At 43.8% G+C, this 16,263-nt stretch overlaps 1 protein-coding gene and 1 pseudogene across 6 annotated transcripts in view; both read right to left on the bottom strand.

Moving 5' to 3' along the window:
- LOC117355604 (mothers against decapentaplegic homolog 4) overlaps nt 1-16,263 on the bottom strand; it is a 100,289-nt gene that overhangs the window by 43,754 nt on the left and 40,272 nt on the right. For all 6 annotated transcript variants that reach the window (XM_033934444.1, XM_033934425.1, XM_033934405.1 and 3 more), the window contains exons 5-8: nt 14,606-14,824; nt 8,083-8,202; nt 7,826-7,939; nt 4,153-4,203 (exon numbers count right to left, since the gene is read on the bottom strand). In XM_033934444.1, coding sequence (XP_033790335.1) covers nt 4,153-4,203; nt 7,826-7,939; nt 8,083-8,202; nt 14,606-14,824 — 504 coding nt within the window. The remainder of the gene's footprint in view (nt 1-4,152; nt 4,204-7,825; nt 7,940-8,082; nt 8,203-14,605; nt 14,825-16,263) is intronic.
- On the bottom strand, nt 561-986 carry LOC117355621 (annotated as a pseudogene).

Raw genomic sequence — 16,263 nt, 5'->3', positions numbered from 1 at the left:
TAATTCTTCTAAATTATAGATATAAACTTTCCATTTCACTAATAAATGCGCTGTATAAGAATCCAAATATTAACCTCTCTCATGATACACCTTCCTGTATCAAATTGCATTGTAACCTTAAAACAAAAGAATGTGAAAAATAGAATTTGGTGACCTGGAGCTAATTTCAAGCAGGTTATCTATATACATTCTATACTCGCTAATCCTCCTTTTCCACCTACAAGAAGATAAAACATATCTGAGGTAACATTCAATTCTGCACAACTATAATTCTCAATAACTTGAGCTACTTCCATAAATTCATCTAGCAGAGTTTTCTTATCCTGGTAAGCTTTAATTCTGCGTTTCATATCATTTATTTTAACCTTTATAGTCCTCTTAGTTCTTTTTGGCTGTCAGTTCGCTCCATAGTATATAACTTTGTTGAAAACTTCTAAAAAACCTCATGCAGACTGAGGCTAAACATGACAGTAATCGAGACATGGACACCACTGCCGAAAGGAAGTGAAGTCTAATGGGTTGCTGTTGTAGGAGGCCTCACCACAGAGGACTGGCTAGCCTTAGTGAACGGTTCTCTCTTTCTGACGCTGGCAATTATAGGGAAAGTACCTCACACGCATGAAAATCTCTCAAGCCGTTTTCAAAATCTCCACAGCCTTACTGTGCACAATGTCTTGAAATTCCACATCATTCACCATTAGGATCTGGTTCCCCTCCTTTAGGTCAGCACAGCAGGCATCTGAATCTGGGATCACCTTAAAGATTAAGATGCCAAGCTGTGAAATCCTTTCTTCCTCGTATGTTAAATCCCAGCTGAGCTCCAGGAGGCTTTAACACAATATTCCGAGGCAGGAACTGGATCAGATCTTTATTGTAGTCTGTGTATGGAATTCTCTCCTGAGGGGGAATCCAGGTGAGGGGTTTTCAAAGGTAGGGAGGAAGACGACAGGGCATGGATATTCCACAAAGGGGATTCTGGTGTCCATGCTTCCTCTATTTAATCAGCCTCAGGAGAAAATACGGTAATCTTGGGCTGGAAGTTCTTATAAGAAACACATCTGTAAAATCATTGTCATCCATTTCCTAACTTTCAGTTCATTCTATAATCCATAGATCCATGGATAAACCATATCAAAGAACACCTAATAAAAATATTGCTGGTGAAATATATTAGGTGTTATATGGATTTTATGCTGCAAGATCTTTCCATATTCTATATAGAGCAGATTGAATATAGAATTTCCAGTTACTATTGTTGCCAGAGTCAATTCAACATTCCACACATTCTAAAGAACCCTTTTAAATGTCACTTTTATATGAAATACTTAAAATATGTATAGGATGCTATTTTCAAACTTTTATAATAATAATAATATAAAACATATCATTCTCCACTCACATCCTTACTCTTAAAATAAATACCTTCCTCCTAAGAAGTTATCTGTTGATCATATTGCTCCAAGAATTCCAGTAACTTTGTTGGATCCACAAAATTATAAGTTTTATTCTCATATGTAACCCTAATTATTGCGGGATATATTAAGCCATATTTGGCTCCAAGATTTCTGAGTTGTGGACGGAATTCAAGCATTTTTTTCCTTTTAAACGCTGTTTCTCTTGCAAAGTCAGGCACAATATGAATCCTAGCATCCTGGCATCTTAAATTTTTATTTTCTTTCACCAGACGTAAAATCTCCAAAACTTGCTGGTGCGTTAATAATTTAAAGATTAATGGTCGTGGACCTGTTTGTTTATTGGTTATTCTTATAGGGATCCTGTGTGCTCTCTCAAATTTCAGCAGGAATTTGGTATTAAGAGGTAGAATTTTGGGAAGAAAATTCTCTAAAAAGGAGATAGGATAGTTTTTTTCAACCCCTTCAGGTAACCCAATTATTCTAAGGTTACTCCTCCTCTCGCGATTCATACAATCCTCCAGGTCCCTTGATAGCATTTCAATTTTTTTCCGATCCTGTTTGTAATGAGCCATTTCAGCATCAGTTGAATCTGACCGTTTTTCCAATTGTTCTATCTTAATATCCACGAGCTGCATTCTTTGTGTAAGATTTTCCACTTTTTCATTTACTTCTTGCAGCTTTTTGTGTTATCAGTCACAATTTGTTTTATCTGTCTGAGCTCTGCTAAAATGTCTGTATTTTCTTCACTCAGTAGCGGGACCTTTGAAGGAGTTGCCGGTTCCGGCTTTGATCGCTTTGCATTTCCTGTCCCAGCCATCTTCGCTTTTGATTGCTTACCCGAAGCCATCGTACAGACAATATTGATCTTTTCAGAAAAGTGAAATTATTTTTAAAAGCTTATTTTTTCATTAATAAGCCTGTCAGCACAGAGCTTGTTGTTCACCCGACCATTTGCATGCGCTTCCAAGCCACGACCCCCATGGATTAAACTCCTGCTTTCATGATAAGATCTTGTTCTCTCTTGAATAACAACTGACAGAATGTTCAAGCCTACCCATTCTGTCAGTTGTTATTCAAGAGAGAACAAGATCTTATCATGAAAGCAGGAGTTTAATACATGAAGCACCAGTTTGGCAAGGACATTTTAAATAAAACACTGGACAATGTGGATCTGATTATCCAGGTTTTCGGGGCAACAAGGGCATTTGCCTGCGTTGTCTGTTGAAATAGGTGTTTGTTATAAGTCAGAGAGTGGTATATTTAATATATTTATATTTGTGAAAAAAGTAAGGTTGATTAATAAATTATTAATGTATTAGTTTTTCTCTTCTAAATGTATGTTATGTGGTTAAACAAAAATAGGGGAAGATTTGTATTTGAATACGTCCGTTAGCAGTATTGATAAGGACAATATAATGAGAACATGATGGTAGACTACATCTGGTGGCTGATTTGTGAAAGTGACTTACAAAATAATCACAAATTTCAAAAAACTACACATTTCTAAATCTTCTGCGATCATCTTTGTATATCTTCAAAATAAAAACATGCTAATTGTGATTCATATTTTGCTTTTTATGATTTTATAAGAATGAAAAGATGAAAATTTGGCATTTTCACATTTTAAATAAATTGTAAAATGCAAAATGTGACTCTGGTCACAAAAGCAAAGTTTTATGGAAATAAAGACATTTTCTATACTTTTCAGACATGAGCAATTAGGAAATTACACTTAGGGCTCCTTTTACAAAAGTGCGCTAGCGTTTTTAGTGCACGCATCAGTTTAGTGCGCGCTAGCCTAAAAACTACTGCCTGCTCAAGAGGAGGCGGTAGCAGCTAATGTGTGCGCTATTCCACACGTCAAGGCCCTAACACACCTTTGTAAAAGGAGCCCTTACTGCCCAGGAACAAAAATCGTGTTACATAGTGATATCAAAGGTCTGTTTTTTAAAAAAAACAACACAAATCTTTAATAGGTCCTTAAAATTTTTTTTAATTTGACTCAGCATGAATTATGATTGGTAGATAATGTCATAATGTTGGAACCAGCCAAAAAAAAAAAAACACGCTTTCTCACAAGTTGTTTTCCAATGGATTCCAGAAACGTGAGTTATTACCATTTTGTGATCTTGTAATGATCTAAGAGACCTGGTAAGGACATATGGAACAGTCACTGCACTCAGACAGATTGGTTGTTGTTCATAATATGCTTTGTGAATGGTTCACCTTTAGAGAAACAAAAAGATGATACTTCTAAACAAGTTTTGGCAACGTTTCCTATTCTGGGATCTGCATATGAAAAGCTGATAGTCCAGAGAAAGGCTAATAAAATGGTATAGTATAGGCATCAAAACATGAGACCGATGATCTAAATACAGTATGTACGCCTGAGTGGAGATAATACCTTTTGAAGTTCTGGAATGTAATTAAACATAGGAAGGAATAAACTTTCTCCAAAGGAAAATGTACTCTAGAAAGCAGACTAAAACATCAGAAAATCTCTCCATAAAAATGATGGTCAATACATAAACAGACTCCCAGAAAAGCAGTAAAGATAAAAATAGTAAAAGGATTAAAAAAAAAAAAAAAAAAAAAAAAAAGAGATAAGCAGAGAGGATCTCCTTTAAGCAGTAGAAGGGCTTGCTATTAAAAACTTAAGATGATCAGATATGCTTTAAAGAAACATGACAATTTGTAATGTGCAAACAATTCTATTACCACAAAACTATATACCCACCAGGATGATTGGATATAGGAGGCTGGAAAGCAAGTTCATTATGACCTGGCCCTGTAATAAATAATAAAAAAGTAAATAACCTAATAGCAATAAATTAGTTCAAAGTCAACAGATACATTTTACCCACAGACTTTGCATCAGTTTTCAAAGAGAAAGCATGTGCATATTTTGCGCTGAAGGTTTGCATCAGTTTGTATGAGCTTGGTGTGTAGGATGACTTTCTATAGAAAATAATACCATACACTTGAAAATATGATCTCTCTACATTATTTTCAAAATCACATTAAAAACACAAGCCCAGGAACACCTTCCCTAAATGCTATAAAGTACACACATTTTTAACTGAAGGTGAGCAATTTTCAGACAGTCATGTATGCATGTAAATGGCTTTCAAAATTGTCCTCCCTTTTGCAAAAGAAGTCCATCTTGTGCCCTTCCCGAATGATATCCAGCACCCAATGATCCGAGGATATGCGAGTCTATTCACTGTAAAACAGAGAGCTGGCCCCCAATATAAGGAAGCCCAACTTCTGGCATCATTGGGGCTTTTTAGGAGAAGTAGCTGCCCAGGATCCAGATGCCTGAGGACGTCAAAGAAGCGTGGGATGAACACAGAAGATTTAGAATCAGAAAATAATATTAAAGATTGAACTAGGCCAGTTACTGGGCAGACTTGTACGGTCTGTGTCTGTGTATGGCCGTTTGGTGGAGGATGGGCAGGGGAGGGCTTCAATGGCTGGGAGGGTGTAGATGGGCTGGAGTAAGTCTTAACAGAGATTTCGGCAGTTGGAACCCAAGCATAGTACCGGGTAAAGCTTTGGATTCTCGCCCAGAAATAGCTAAGAAGAAAAAAAAAAAAAAAAAAAATTTAAATTGAATCAGGTTGGGCAGACTGGATGGACCATTCGGGTCTTTATCTGCCGTCATCTACTATGTTACTATATCTGGAATTGGAAATATTGTAAAGAGGACGGTATCCCTGGGAATATCTCTGGGAGGAAGAGCACGAGGATCACTGACGAAATCTGCGGGAGGGACGAAAAGCACTATGGTCCCCTCCTGAAGTCCTGCGAGATTTGTTCACAGGGAGAGACTTAGGGCGGCGATATGCAACATTAGCTATGAGGTCATCCAGACCTTTCCCAAAAAGAAGCCGACCCTTGAAAGGAAGTCTGCTTAAAGTGGCCTTGGAGGCAGCATCCAAAGAGTCTGGTGTGCAGACACCGTGTAAGCTGCAACCTAAGAACTCGTAAGAGGGCATAAAGAGTATTTGACACATGATCCATACCATCCAACACTAGCTGGGGATAAGCATTCACTTCCACAGAGAGCACACTGTGTAATCTCGTGTGACAGGAACGCACAATCTCGTGTAACAGGCATGCGCAGTCTCGTGTGACAGTCATGCGCCACAAGGGAGGCTGCCTCCGCCACCTAGATACCTGAAGAAGCCATTTCAAAAAGCTTTTTCAATATAACGTCCACCCTACAATCCTGGGAGTCCTTAAGCACTACTCCCTCATCACCAGGGAGGGCTATGTGCCCAGTAACTTGCGCAATGGTGGAATCTACCTTAGGTTGACCAAAAAAACTGCTGAAAATCAGAAGCCAGCAGATAAAAGCCTAGACATAGCCTTAGAGAGATGGAAAGAGCTTTCTGGGTTATCCCATTGTTCTGTAACCAGACCAAGAAGCTGCGGATGGGATGGAAAAAGGGAGGGCAGCACATTAGAATGGTCCATGACTGAACACTAACATGGAAAGTGGAAATTCCAATATGAGCTCTTTCAGAACCTCAGAAATAAAATGGTGGACAGATACATTCTTAAAGTCTGCGCTGTTAGAAAGCCTTCCAGAAATAGTATCAGCAGGATCCAAAATACAAACAGTGTCAGATGACAGAAGAGGCATAATATCCGTATGACAACTAATGCAATCGAGCTCTGTCATAGGCAGACAAGAGGGCTCTCGAACAGGTATCTCTGCCACAGGCACAATTGGCTTAGAAGAAACCGACGCGCCCACTGGCTGCATCAAACAAGCTGAGTCTGATGAATACATTTTACAGAGAAGCTGAATAGTCTAGTGAAAATTCACACTCCGTTTCCACCGCCAGGCCCTGCAAAGGCGCCCACACCACACCAAAAGAGTCCCCAAACTCAGAACACAGGCTTTTAACACCAGGCTCCAGAATGGCCTCTGGGCAAGACTTTTTGCCACAGACCCAGGCCGGCTCCCCAGCCCTGGAGGACCCGGAGGAGATGAAGCCTAAAGCTCTTGCCTCACACGGTTGCTGATCCAGCGTCAATCCGGCACAATCCATGCACACATCTGACAGATTATGGGCTGAGGAGTCCATCCCAAACAATTTTTAACAAAATCAAGGGGTTTTGAGGTAGAAATTAAACTTTGAAAAAAGATCAATAAAAATCCAAGATGGCGGCAGTTAGCGAATTCACGCCAAAAATGGCAAAAGTAAAGAAAATCCAAAAATAAAAAACAACAATTTGGGGTACAAGAGGTGAGAGATCTGAACCCTACCCTTAGAAACTCTGATAAGCAAGTTACATTGTGTTTCAGACTACACCTGTAGCTCCCATAGGAAATAATGGAGGTGTACTTACAAGTCTGAAGTGCCTACCTGTCAGCTCTGTTACACTGCAGCTGAATGGAGGAAAGGGATTTTCTGCCTCAGAAACTGCTCCAAATGACCAAATTTGGAAGATTTTCAGATTGCCAATCGGACGGACTTAGACCGTAACCTCTGCCCCACACAAAACCACTCCATGTGACTGGGGTGGGAAACGTAGCTTAAGCCCTGAAACCCAGAGAGCCTTTTACTCAGGATGCATACAGCCTGTATTTAAACCCTTTACAAGGTCAGAGGACAAGCAAGCTCACAGGGGAATGGACTCTGAGTCCTAGAAGGGTGGCTCCACAGGTTCTCTGTGAAGCAGCAGTCCGGTTCCGCGGGACTGCACCCTATCCTCTTACAGAGGACAACCACAAAGGGGTCTCAAGGCACTCAAGCCACCAAAAAGATGAACTTTAAATGAAAAAAATAAGACAAAGATTTGCATGGATTGCTTGCAGAAATTGAAACTGTTGGGGGCTCTCTCTTTGTAAGGTAGGAGGAGCACATGCTCAGAAAAGTACTTGGATTTTTTCAACGCCCAGATTGCAGGAAGGGACTTAACACCTAGCGTACTGAATCTGGAAGGGATTTTGTATTTTAGCTTAAGTGCCTTGGGCTCTAAAATACTAGAAGAAACGGCCATATTTTGGCATACCACTCCAAAAGAGATTTAGAATAAATAAATTTTAAAAAGTTTTTAAAAAAGGAATAAAGGTAATGTTCTACTTTACTTACTTTGGAGTTCTGTTCAAGCATTCGTTTAAGTTTTAAACAATCAAAATGCAAGAGGTCTATAGATAGGAGGGCTATATGTGGAAATTTATAAATAAAATAATACGCCAGCTAAACTGATTTATTAGTACAAGTCACCTCAAGGGAATGTTATAATAAAGGTGCTTCCCTTTGCCCCAGTGTAATGATGGTATATAGTGCTGTGCAAATCCTAAGGTGCCATAATTAAATAAGATACAAAACAGAATGGTGTGAAAACTCAGGAATTTTGACCTTTACTCAAAACAAAGAAGAACCAGAACTCACAGTAATGTCCCGTATGAGGCATAGGTGGATGATGCTGAAGGTGTCCATTCTGATGGTGAGCTATATTAGAGGGAAATGCTGGTGTTCTATTTCCAGTCCAGGTTGGGGTATTGTCTGAAAAAGTAGCAGAATAATGTTACTCACTATCACTAACCTGCTTTCACACTGTTTATCTATTCTGTTCAAGCAGTCTGAGTTTGCTGAAAGACCAACTCAAAGTTTTAACTCTGTTCCAGGTGAAGTGCATATAGACCTACTGTGATGATAGGTTGCAAGCTGAGCTGGGAACCCATTCTGCTGTGCTGCTTGTTGGGGCCCTGGTGCAATCTGAAGTAGTCCATCACTATGACTTCCAGCCAGTATATTGGTGGGTTGACCTGAACAAAGAAACCAGTGGCATTAATGATGCAAGGAAAGCAGTTTTAAAGTAAGAACACATAACTAAGAAGGCAGCAGCAATAGATTAAATTACTTCAAAAGGCTTTAAGCCACACATCCATGAGCAATGATGCCACCACCTTTTGTTGAGATTTCCCAATTAATTTCTATGTAAATTTCACATGTAACAGGAGTGAGCCTTTGGTTATAATCTGCGAATGGTGATTAACTTGTTTAATTAATTGTGGTTTGCTGAGTCATCTTTTTCATTTGAGATAATTTTGCTGCACTTTTGTGGTATGGGTGGAAAGTGAGAAAAATATGTTTTTCCATTTCTATTATTGTGAGTTGGGGTAGTAGATATGCCATTGTTGATATTTTAGCTAGTGGTTATAGCAAGTAAATGTCAGGCAACATAAATAATTCTTATTTCTTCCACATTTCAGTATGCAGAGGGCAGAGGTTACTAAAGTTATGGGACATTATAATGAATATATTATTCTGAAGAATCTTAATCACATTTTTCTAGGATCTGATGTAATATATCCCTCAGCATGGCATTCAAACTAGTTCTTCTAAGTGTAAAGACTATAGGGATTTGCATATTTTGCATACAAAATACCAAGTGAGTTATCCGATCCTGATGGACCTGATGTTCTAATCAAATAATTTCCTCGCCCTATGTTGAAAAGTTAGAATAGGTTATAATTTTTCCATGGTGGTCTCCCATTACCCCAGTACAGCACCAGATTCTCCATGTGGGGAGGAGAAATTAGGTTCTTACCTGCTAATTTACTTTCTTTTAGCTTCTCCAGACCGGTATAGGAAATCTTACAAGCGGGTATATATATCATCATGACAAGCAGGTGGAGACTGAAATAAAACTGTGGAATAGTACATAAGCGGTACCTTCCCCTATTCCTATCAGTCTGCCGAATAGCTAAGCAGAACTAAGAACTTGAAACAGAAATAAACAAGAGAAAGCCTGCAGCTCAGAAACACGTCTAGCTGAAGTAATGGCCATCAAGAAGACCGCTTTAAGAGTAAGGTCTTTCAAAGAGCAGTCGCCCAACGGTTCAAAAAGTGGATGCACTAGAACAGACAGAACCAGAGTCAGATCCCAAGATGGAACAGAGGGCCACACAGGAGGCTTGAGCAATTTGGCAAACCGCTAGAAGCAAATCACACCAGGAATGGCAGTCAAACGCTAACCTTGCAACAACCCATGAAAGGCTGACAAGGCCGCAAGCTGAACCCGGAGAAAAGACCAAGCCAGTCCCCTGTCCAGGCCATCCTGCAAGAACTCTAAGATGTTAGGCAGAGAAGCGCGGAAAGAGACCATTCCACATGAGTCCTCAAAGATATGCCACACCCGCACATAAGCCTGAGATGTGGAAAATCTCCAAGACCCCAAGAGGGTAGAGATCACTTTATCTGAATACCCTTTCTTACCTATGCATTCCCTTTCAAGAGCCAAGCCGTAAGACAAAAGAGACCCAGATCGAACATGGGAATGGGGCCCTGAGTCAGCACAGCAGGCGAAAGAGGCAGAGGAAGAGGATCCGATACCAGATGCCACACCAGATCTGCATACCACGACGGCGGAGCCAATCCGGAGCCACCAGAACCACTAGGCCCAGGTGACAAACAATGTGGAGAAGAACTCTGCCCACTAATGGCCAAGGAAGGAAACCATACAACAGCCTCTCCATTGGCCAAAATTGAACCAGAGCATCCAGACCCTCGGCCTGACCGTCTCTGCGACGACTGAAGAAGCGGGGTATTTTGATATTGACACTCATGGCCATTAGGTCCATCAAGGGCTGACCCCCAAGATTGCACTATCAACTGAAAAGCCACATGGCTTAGACACCATTCTTCGGGATCTAGCACGTGACGACTGAGGAAGTTCGCCTGAACATTCTCCACTCCGGCTATGTGGGAGGCCTAGATGTCCTGAAGGTGGGACGCTGTCCAGACCATGAGCTGAGCCGCCTCCTGCGCTACCTGAGTGCTCTTGGTGCCCCCGACGATTGACATAGGCCACCACCGTGGCATTGTTCAACAGAACTCTGACTGACTTGTCCGACAAGAAGGTGCGGAAGGCTAACAGCACCAGACGGACAGCTCTGGTCTCCAGAATATTGAACGACCAGGACTCCTCCTCTGTGGACCAGGTGCTCTGAGCTGAGTGACCTAGACACTGAGCTCCCCAATCGAGGAGACTGGCATCCGTGAGAAGCACCGGCCACTGTGGTTGATCCAGACTCATCCCTTGAACAAGATGAGGTCTGGAGCCACCAACGAAGACTACAGAGCGCCAAGCCTCGCAGAGGAACAGAGAGATCCAAACTGTGCCACTGGGGCGACCCACCTCAGAAGCACAGCATACTGAAGAGGACGCATGTGGGCTCAAGTCCATCTCACTACATCTAGGGAAGCCACCACTGACCCCAAGACTTGGAGGAAATCTTGCACCCGAGGACACTGAGATGCCATAAGTAGGCAAATCTGAGATTGCAATTTGCCTACCAGTACCTCTGGAAGTAAGACCTTCCCCAAGAAGGTGTCGGACAGAACCCCAAGGTACTCCAGATGCTGAGATGGGACCAACCGACTCTTGGAAAGGTTGACCACCCATCCCAGAGACTGCAGAAACTCTACCACCCGAGCCGTAACCCGGGTGCTCTCCTGCAACAAATTTGCCCAAATCAACCAGTCGTCCGGGTAGGGATGCACCAGAATGCCCTCTGACCTCAAGGCCGCTGCGACAACCACCATAACCTTGGTGAACGTCCAGGGAGCCGTGGCCAGGCCAAAAGGAAGCGCACTGAACTGACAGTGCTGACCCAAGATCACAAAGCGAATGAAGGGCTGATGGGAGGCCCAAATTGGAACATGCAAGTAGGCCTCTGTCAGATCAAGAGAAATCAGGAACTCCCCCGGCTGAACCGCAAGAATGACAGACCACAGTGTTTCCATGTGAAAAGAGGGAATTCAGAGAGCCCTGTTGACCCCATTAAATCTAATATGGGCCAAAAAGTCCCCTCTTCTTGGGCACCACAAAGTCAATGGAGTACCTGCTGGTAATGCACTCCTGGGGGGAAATGGAACGACTGCTTTGAGATCGAATAAGCGTTGAAGGGTCTGGCGAAAGGCCTACGTCTTCCATGCTGCCTGACACAGAGAGGCTAGAAAATGATCTTTGAGAGAGCGGGCAAACTCCAGAGCATAATTGTCCCGCACCACCTCCAGGACCCATTGATCGGACGTGATCTCAGCCCACTTGGGGAAAAAAACTCACGCAGACTGGCACCCACCAGAACCAAAGGGGGCGCCGGCAGAGAGTCATTGTGCAGAATGGGCAGCAGGGGAACCGGCGGAGGGAGTCCTAGCCCCCCGACAAGCCCACCAAAAGAACTGTATGCACTGATATAATCGACCATGGGAAAACACCAAAGCCTGGAAAGTAGCAGCCCCATGCCCAGGGTGGTATTTGCGGAATGCCTGCAGACACCTGCGGGCAGTGCCACCCCAAGACGCCAGGTGGGCACGGTCCTCAGGCAGGTAGGGCACTTTAGAGTCCGTCAGAGTCTGATCCAACTCATCTAAATCCTCTCCCAACAAAAAAGACTCCCAAAAGGGAAATTTAGTAAGCTTAGTTTTGGACATGGCATCCGCCAACCAAGTGCGAAGCCAGAAGCTACTCCAAAAGCCATAGACTTGGCAGATGTCCGCACCAAGTCATAGAGAGCACAGGAGAGGAACAAGGCAGCCATCTCAATCTTTGCCATCTCCTGATCCAACAAGGAACAGTCATCAGACTCCCGATCTAGGACACACTCGGCCCACCGAAACACAACGCTAGCCACCAGCTCCCCACAAAGAGCCGCCTGTACCCCCAAGGCAGAGACCTCAAAATTCTGTTTAAGAATGGTCTCCAACATACGCTCCTCAGAGCCACGTAAGGCAGAACCGCTCTCAACAGGCACGGTATGCCGCTTAGCAATCGCTGAGACTACCGCATCCACCACTGGTGACTTCAAAGTAGCCCTATCCCCCTCTGGGATGGGATACAAACAAGCCAAGGCACACGACAACCGAAATGGCAACTCTGGTGCATTCCACTGTGCCAGCACGAGATCCCAAATATCCTGATGCATAGGAAAAGAGCCGAAAACAGTGCAGATCCCCCTAAGAAGAGGGTCCCCACACGCGGGGTCTCTGGTGGCGCTTCATCAAAACACAACACTGAGGAGACCTGCTGAATCAAGTCTGGTAGCTCATCCCTCTGAAAAAAAGGCGCACCACAGATGCTGCTGCGCCGGAAGGCGGGAAAACCGCTGCCCCGCCATCTGCAGCCATCCCCTCGAGAGGATCCTGGAACTCCTCAAAAGGATCCAGGGCCTCATCCAGATCAACACACTCCTCAGACCACCAATAATCATCCCAAACCATTCTCGAGTGCTCAGACGAGGAAGAGGGGATGCCAAAGGAGAAGAGGGAGGCAAAGCCACAGGGGGCGCAGAGGGGAACCCCCCACCCCCTGAAACTCCCTGGGCACATGCAGGACCCCAACCGCCTGAAAATACGCTCTGCACAAAGCAAAAAATTAAATCAGGGGAAAAATCCCCCAGGAGTCCCATGGGACTCCCTGCCACAGCAGGGGACCCAGCTAAAACCTACCCCTGTGTTTCCAATACAGGCAGAAGGTCACCTGAGGTTGCAGACAAAATGGGGGTTCCCGCCAAAAATAACCCTTCCAGGGCTTGTAGCGGCTGGGAAGCCTGAACTGCCCCAGTCTCTAAAACAGGCAAGCCGGCATCAGCTGTTAAAAAAATCAGCTGAGAGGGAATCCCTCCGTGGGCAGTGGGGGAAGACCGAGCTTCCCCACTGCTCCCTGCCAACTCGTGAGGCACTAGGGCTAGGGAGCCCTGGATGCCTGCAACTGCTGCCGACGGGGCTCGACGACCGTACCGGCCCAAACAGCCATTTTCAGGCCGGCTGTGACTGCCTCACATCTGGATCAAATTGTGCACCACTTCCCCTGAGAAGTGCTCAATTGGTCCATTTGCGACCTAACTAGAAAAAAAGTGCCGGTTAGTCAAAAAATACAGTAATGTACAGCAAATTTAAAGGGAAAGCAATTCTTCAGACTGGCACTACCTCAGGATTTTTTTTTTTTTTACAGAACAGACTCCATTGGCTCTCAAAGCAGCATGCCTTGCTTGACTTAGGGGGCAAGGGTTACTGCTGAGGCACCTCTAAAAAAATGTTGGGGAGGGGAAGGAAATGGGGGGATGGACCTAACATGAGACCCGCTGGGTTTGACACCCCTGAGGTTGGACGGACCTCCAAACAGGGCCCACCCAAGCTCAATCCGGCACCAAAACCGGGACTAGAATCCCTGAACAAATTCCAACAGCCCTACCAAGAGAGATGGGTACAGCTCCTCACACCTGCTGAAAGAAGACTGATAGGATTAGGGGAAGGTACCTCATATTCACTATTCCACAGTTTTGTTTCAGTCTCCACCTGCTGATCAAAATGACCAGCTTGTGGAGATTTCCTATACCGGTCTGAAGAGTGCTAAAGAATTATTAAATTTATAATCCAACCACTTGATTCCACAATGAATGGTGTTGGAGTTGAGGTCTGTTGAGTCCTGGCATTTTTGATAGGATGTTTAAGTCCGACTTTGAACATTTCCTGCAACACATCCTAATATCAAGCGGAAGAAACGGCAATTTTCAAACCTGCAAGACTTCTATTTTTTTTTTTTTCTTCAAAAATGACCTGCTAGATGTCTTAGCCGTATGCTTGGAACAAGCTGCCCGAATCCCTATGGCGGGCTCTATCTCTGGCAGTGTTCAAGGTCCAGTTTAAAGCACACCTCTTTGAGAGTGCATTCAACACACTAACTCCTCTCACCTTGAGTTCTGCATCCCCAACCCTATATGTCATGTCTGTCTGTCCAAGTTAGATTATAAGCTCTTCTGAGCAGGGACAGTCTATTAAATGTCAAAATGTACAGCACTGCATACGCCTTTCAATGCTATATAAATGATATAAGTGATATGTGACGTTAACCTAGCAAGACATCTATTATTTTGGCCATTTTTAAACAATAGGAAGTCCAGATGAAACACATCCAAAACAAGCCATTTACATGTAGGAGGGGGGCAGCATTTTTAATGGATTGGCTACACAGACATGCCAGAGCACAGCAGAGGGCCACCTTAGAGAGCACAGCTGTGAACTTCATATAAAGAGTACCAGGTATACATCTCATCATAACTCCCTTAAAATGTATGGTGAGCCCTCCAAAACTCCCCCCCAAACCTACTATAACCATCTGTCCTTAGCTCCTTAGAGTTCCGTTCTCCAAATCGGGTTGCTTACTTGTGGAAGCCACAGGAATGCTGGGAAAGTTAGTGCTGCTGGGAGTATTCTGCTCAGCAGGAGCTAACATGGCTTGGTTACTGTAGGTCTCAGTAGAGGTCCTGTTACTCGCTGGGTGCTGAATTGTCTGAATTGAAAGCCCTTCCGGAGTAGGTAATGACTGCTGTCCTTCCACATAGTCATGCACATATTCATCCTTCACCAACAAGTTTGATGGAGCTAAGTGAAAGAAAAATACAAAAGTTTAGATTGTAAACCTATATACTGTATATATATTTCTTTCTTCACCAACAGCAAGTTTCCTCATTTCCATGAAGATCTTTAATATGTCTTCTACATAAAAGTGGGAAAATTAATACTCTACCAATTCAGAAATGCACTGTATATCTGTCTTTTAGAATGTCAACCAGAAAAGATAGGCAAAACGATGGGGCCGGATGGTGTACACACGAGGGTCCTGAAGGAACTTAGGGATGTTCTGGTGGCTCCGCTGACTGACCTTTTCAATGCTTCTCTAGAGGCGGGAGTGGTACCGGAGGACTGGAGAAGGGCGGATGGATGTAAAGAAGTAGAGAATTACAGGCTGACTTTTCTAGTAAGCAAATTAATGGAAACACATTTAAAACAGAGAATGGTGAAGTTTCTGGAATCCGGTGGATTACAGCAGTGTTTCTCACCACGCAGTTCACATACCCTTGGGGTACACAGGTCACTTGTTGGGGGTACGCGGCATGGCTGCTGCAGAGAATATTCTCTGCCTGCCCATCAAAGCTGTGCTGCTACCCCCAGGGATACCTCCTTGCTCCCTTCCTTACCCATTTAAGCTACTACCGGGGATCCCTGCTCATTCTCCCTACCCTCCCTCTCTCCCAAAACCAACCCATAGGGCTTCCCGCTGATGTCAGAGGAAAGCCTTCCGGGTCAGTGGAGAGGGGGTGTCCCTGTTACCTCCTTGCCACATTTGGTCCTTCTGCCTTCAGCAATTTGTTGGGGGATGCGCAGATGGCAGTGGTTCACAAGCTGCACATAGCTGACCTGGAAACCTTCTCTCCGTCAAAGGAAAGGCTTGTGGGTCAGCCACGTGCAGCTTGTGAATCGCTGCCGGCTGTTCATCCCCCAACAAGCCGCTGAAGGCAGATGGAGCAGTGTTTTTCGAACATGTAAAGGGACATGATCTTTCTGGGAGAAAGGGGGGGGAAGGAGCACGTTCGGGCATTGGAGGGGCACGATTCTGGGACAACGGCTGGAAGGCAAGGAGGGGGCAAGAACTTGACTCAGAAGGAAGGGAGAAATGTTGGACTCATGAAGGGGCAGAGAGAAAGATGTTGGTTGGGGAAGGAAATGAGATCTAGAGGAAAGGAAGCGAGCTGGAGGCAGAAATAAATATTGGATGCAAATTCAGAGGGAAGAGCAACCAGAGACTCATGAAATCACCAGACAACAACGGTAGGAAAAATGATTTCATTTTCAATTTAGTGATCAAAATGTGTCCGTTTTGAGAATTTATATCTGCTGTCTATATTTTTGCATTATATTTTTCTGTTTTTCTATAGATATTACTGAGATGACATTGCATATTTTAAAATCATCTGCCTTGACTTCTTTGACACCCCCCCAAATATAATTAACATTTTCTCTGCATACAGTGTACTTTGGGT

Source organism: Geotrypetes seraphini, chromosome 1 (assembly GCF_902459505.1).
Source record: "Geotrypetes seraphini chromosome 1, aGeoSer1.1, whole genome shotgun sequence".
NCBI classification, from domain to species: Eukaryota; Metazoa; Chordata; class Amphibia; order Gymnophiona; family Dermophiidae; genus Geotrypetes; species Geotrypetes seraphini.
This window is presented reverse-complemented; position numbering and strand designations above follow the sequence as displayed.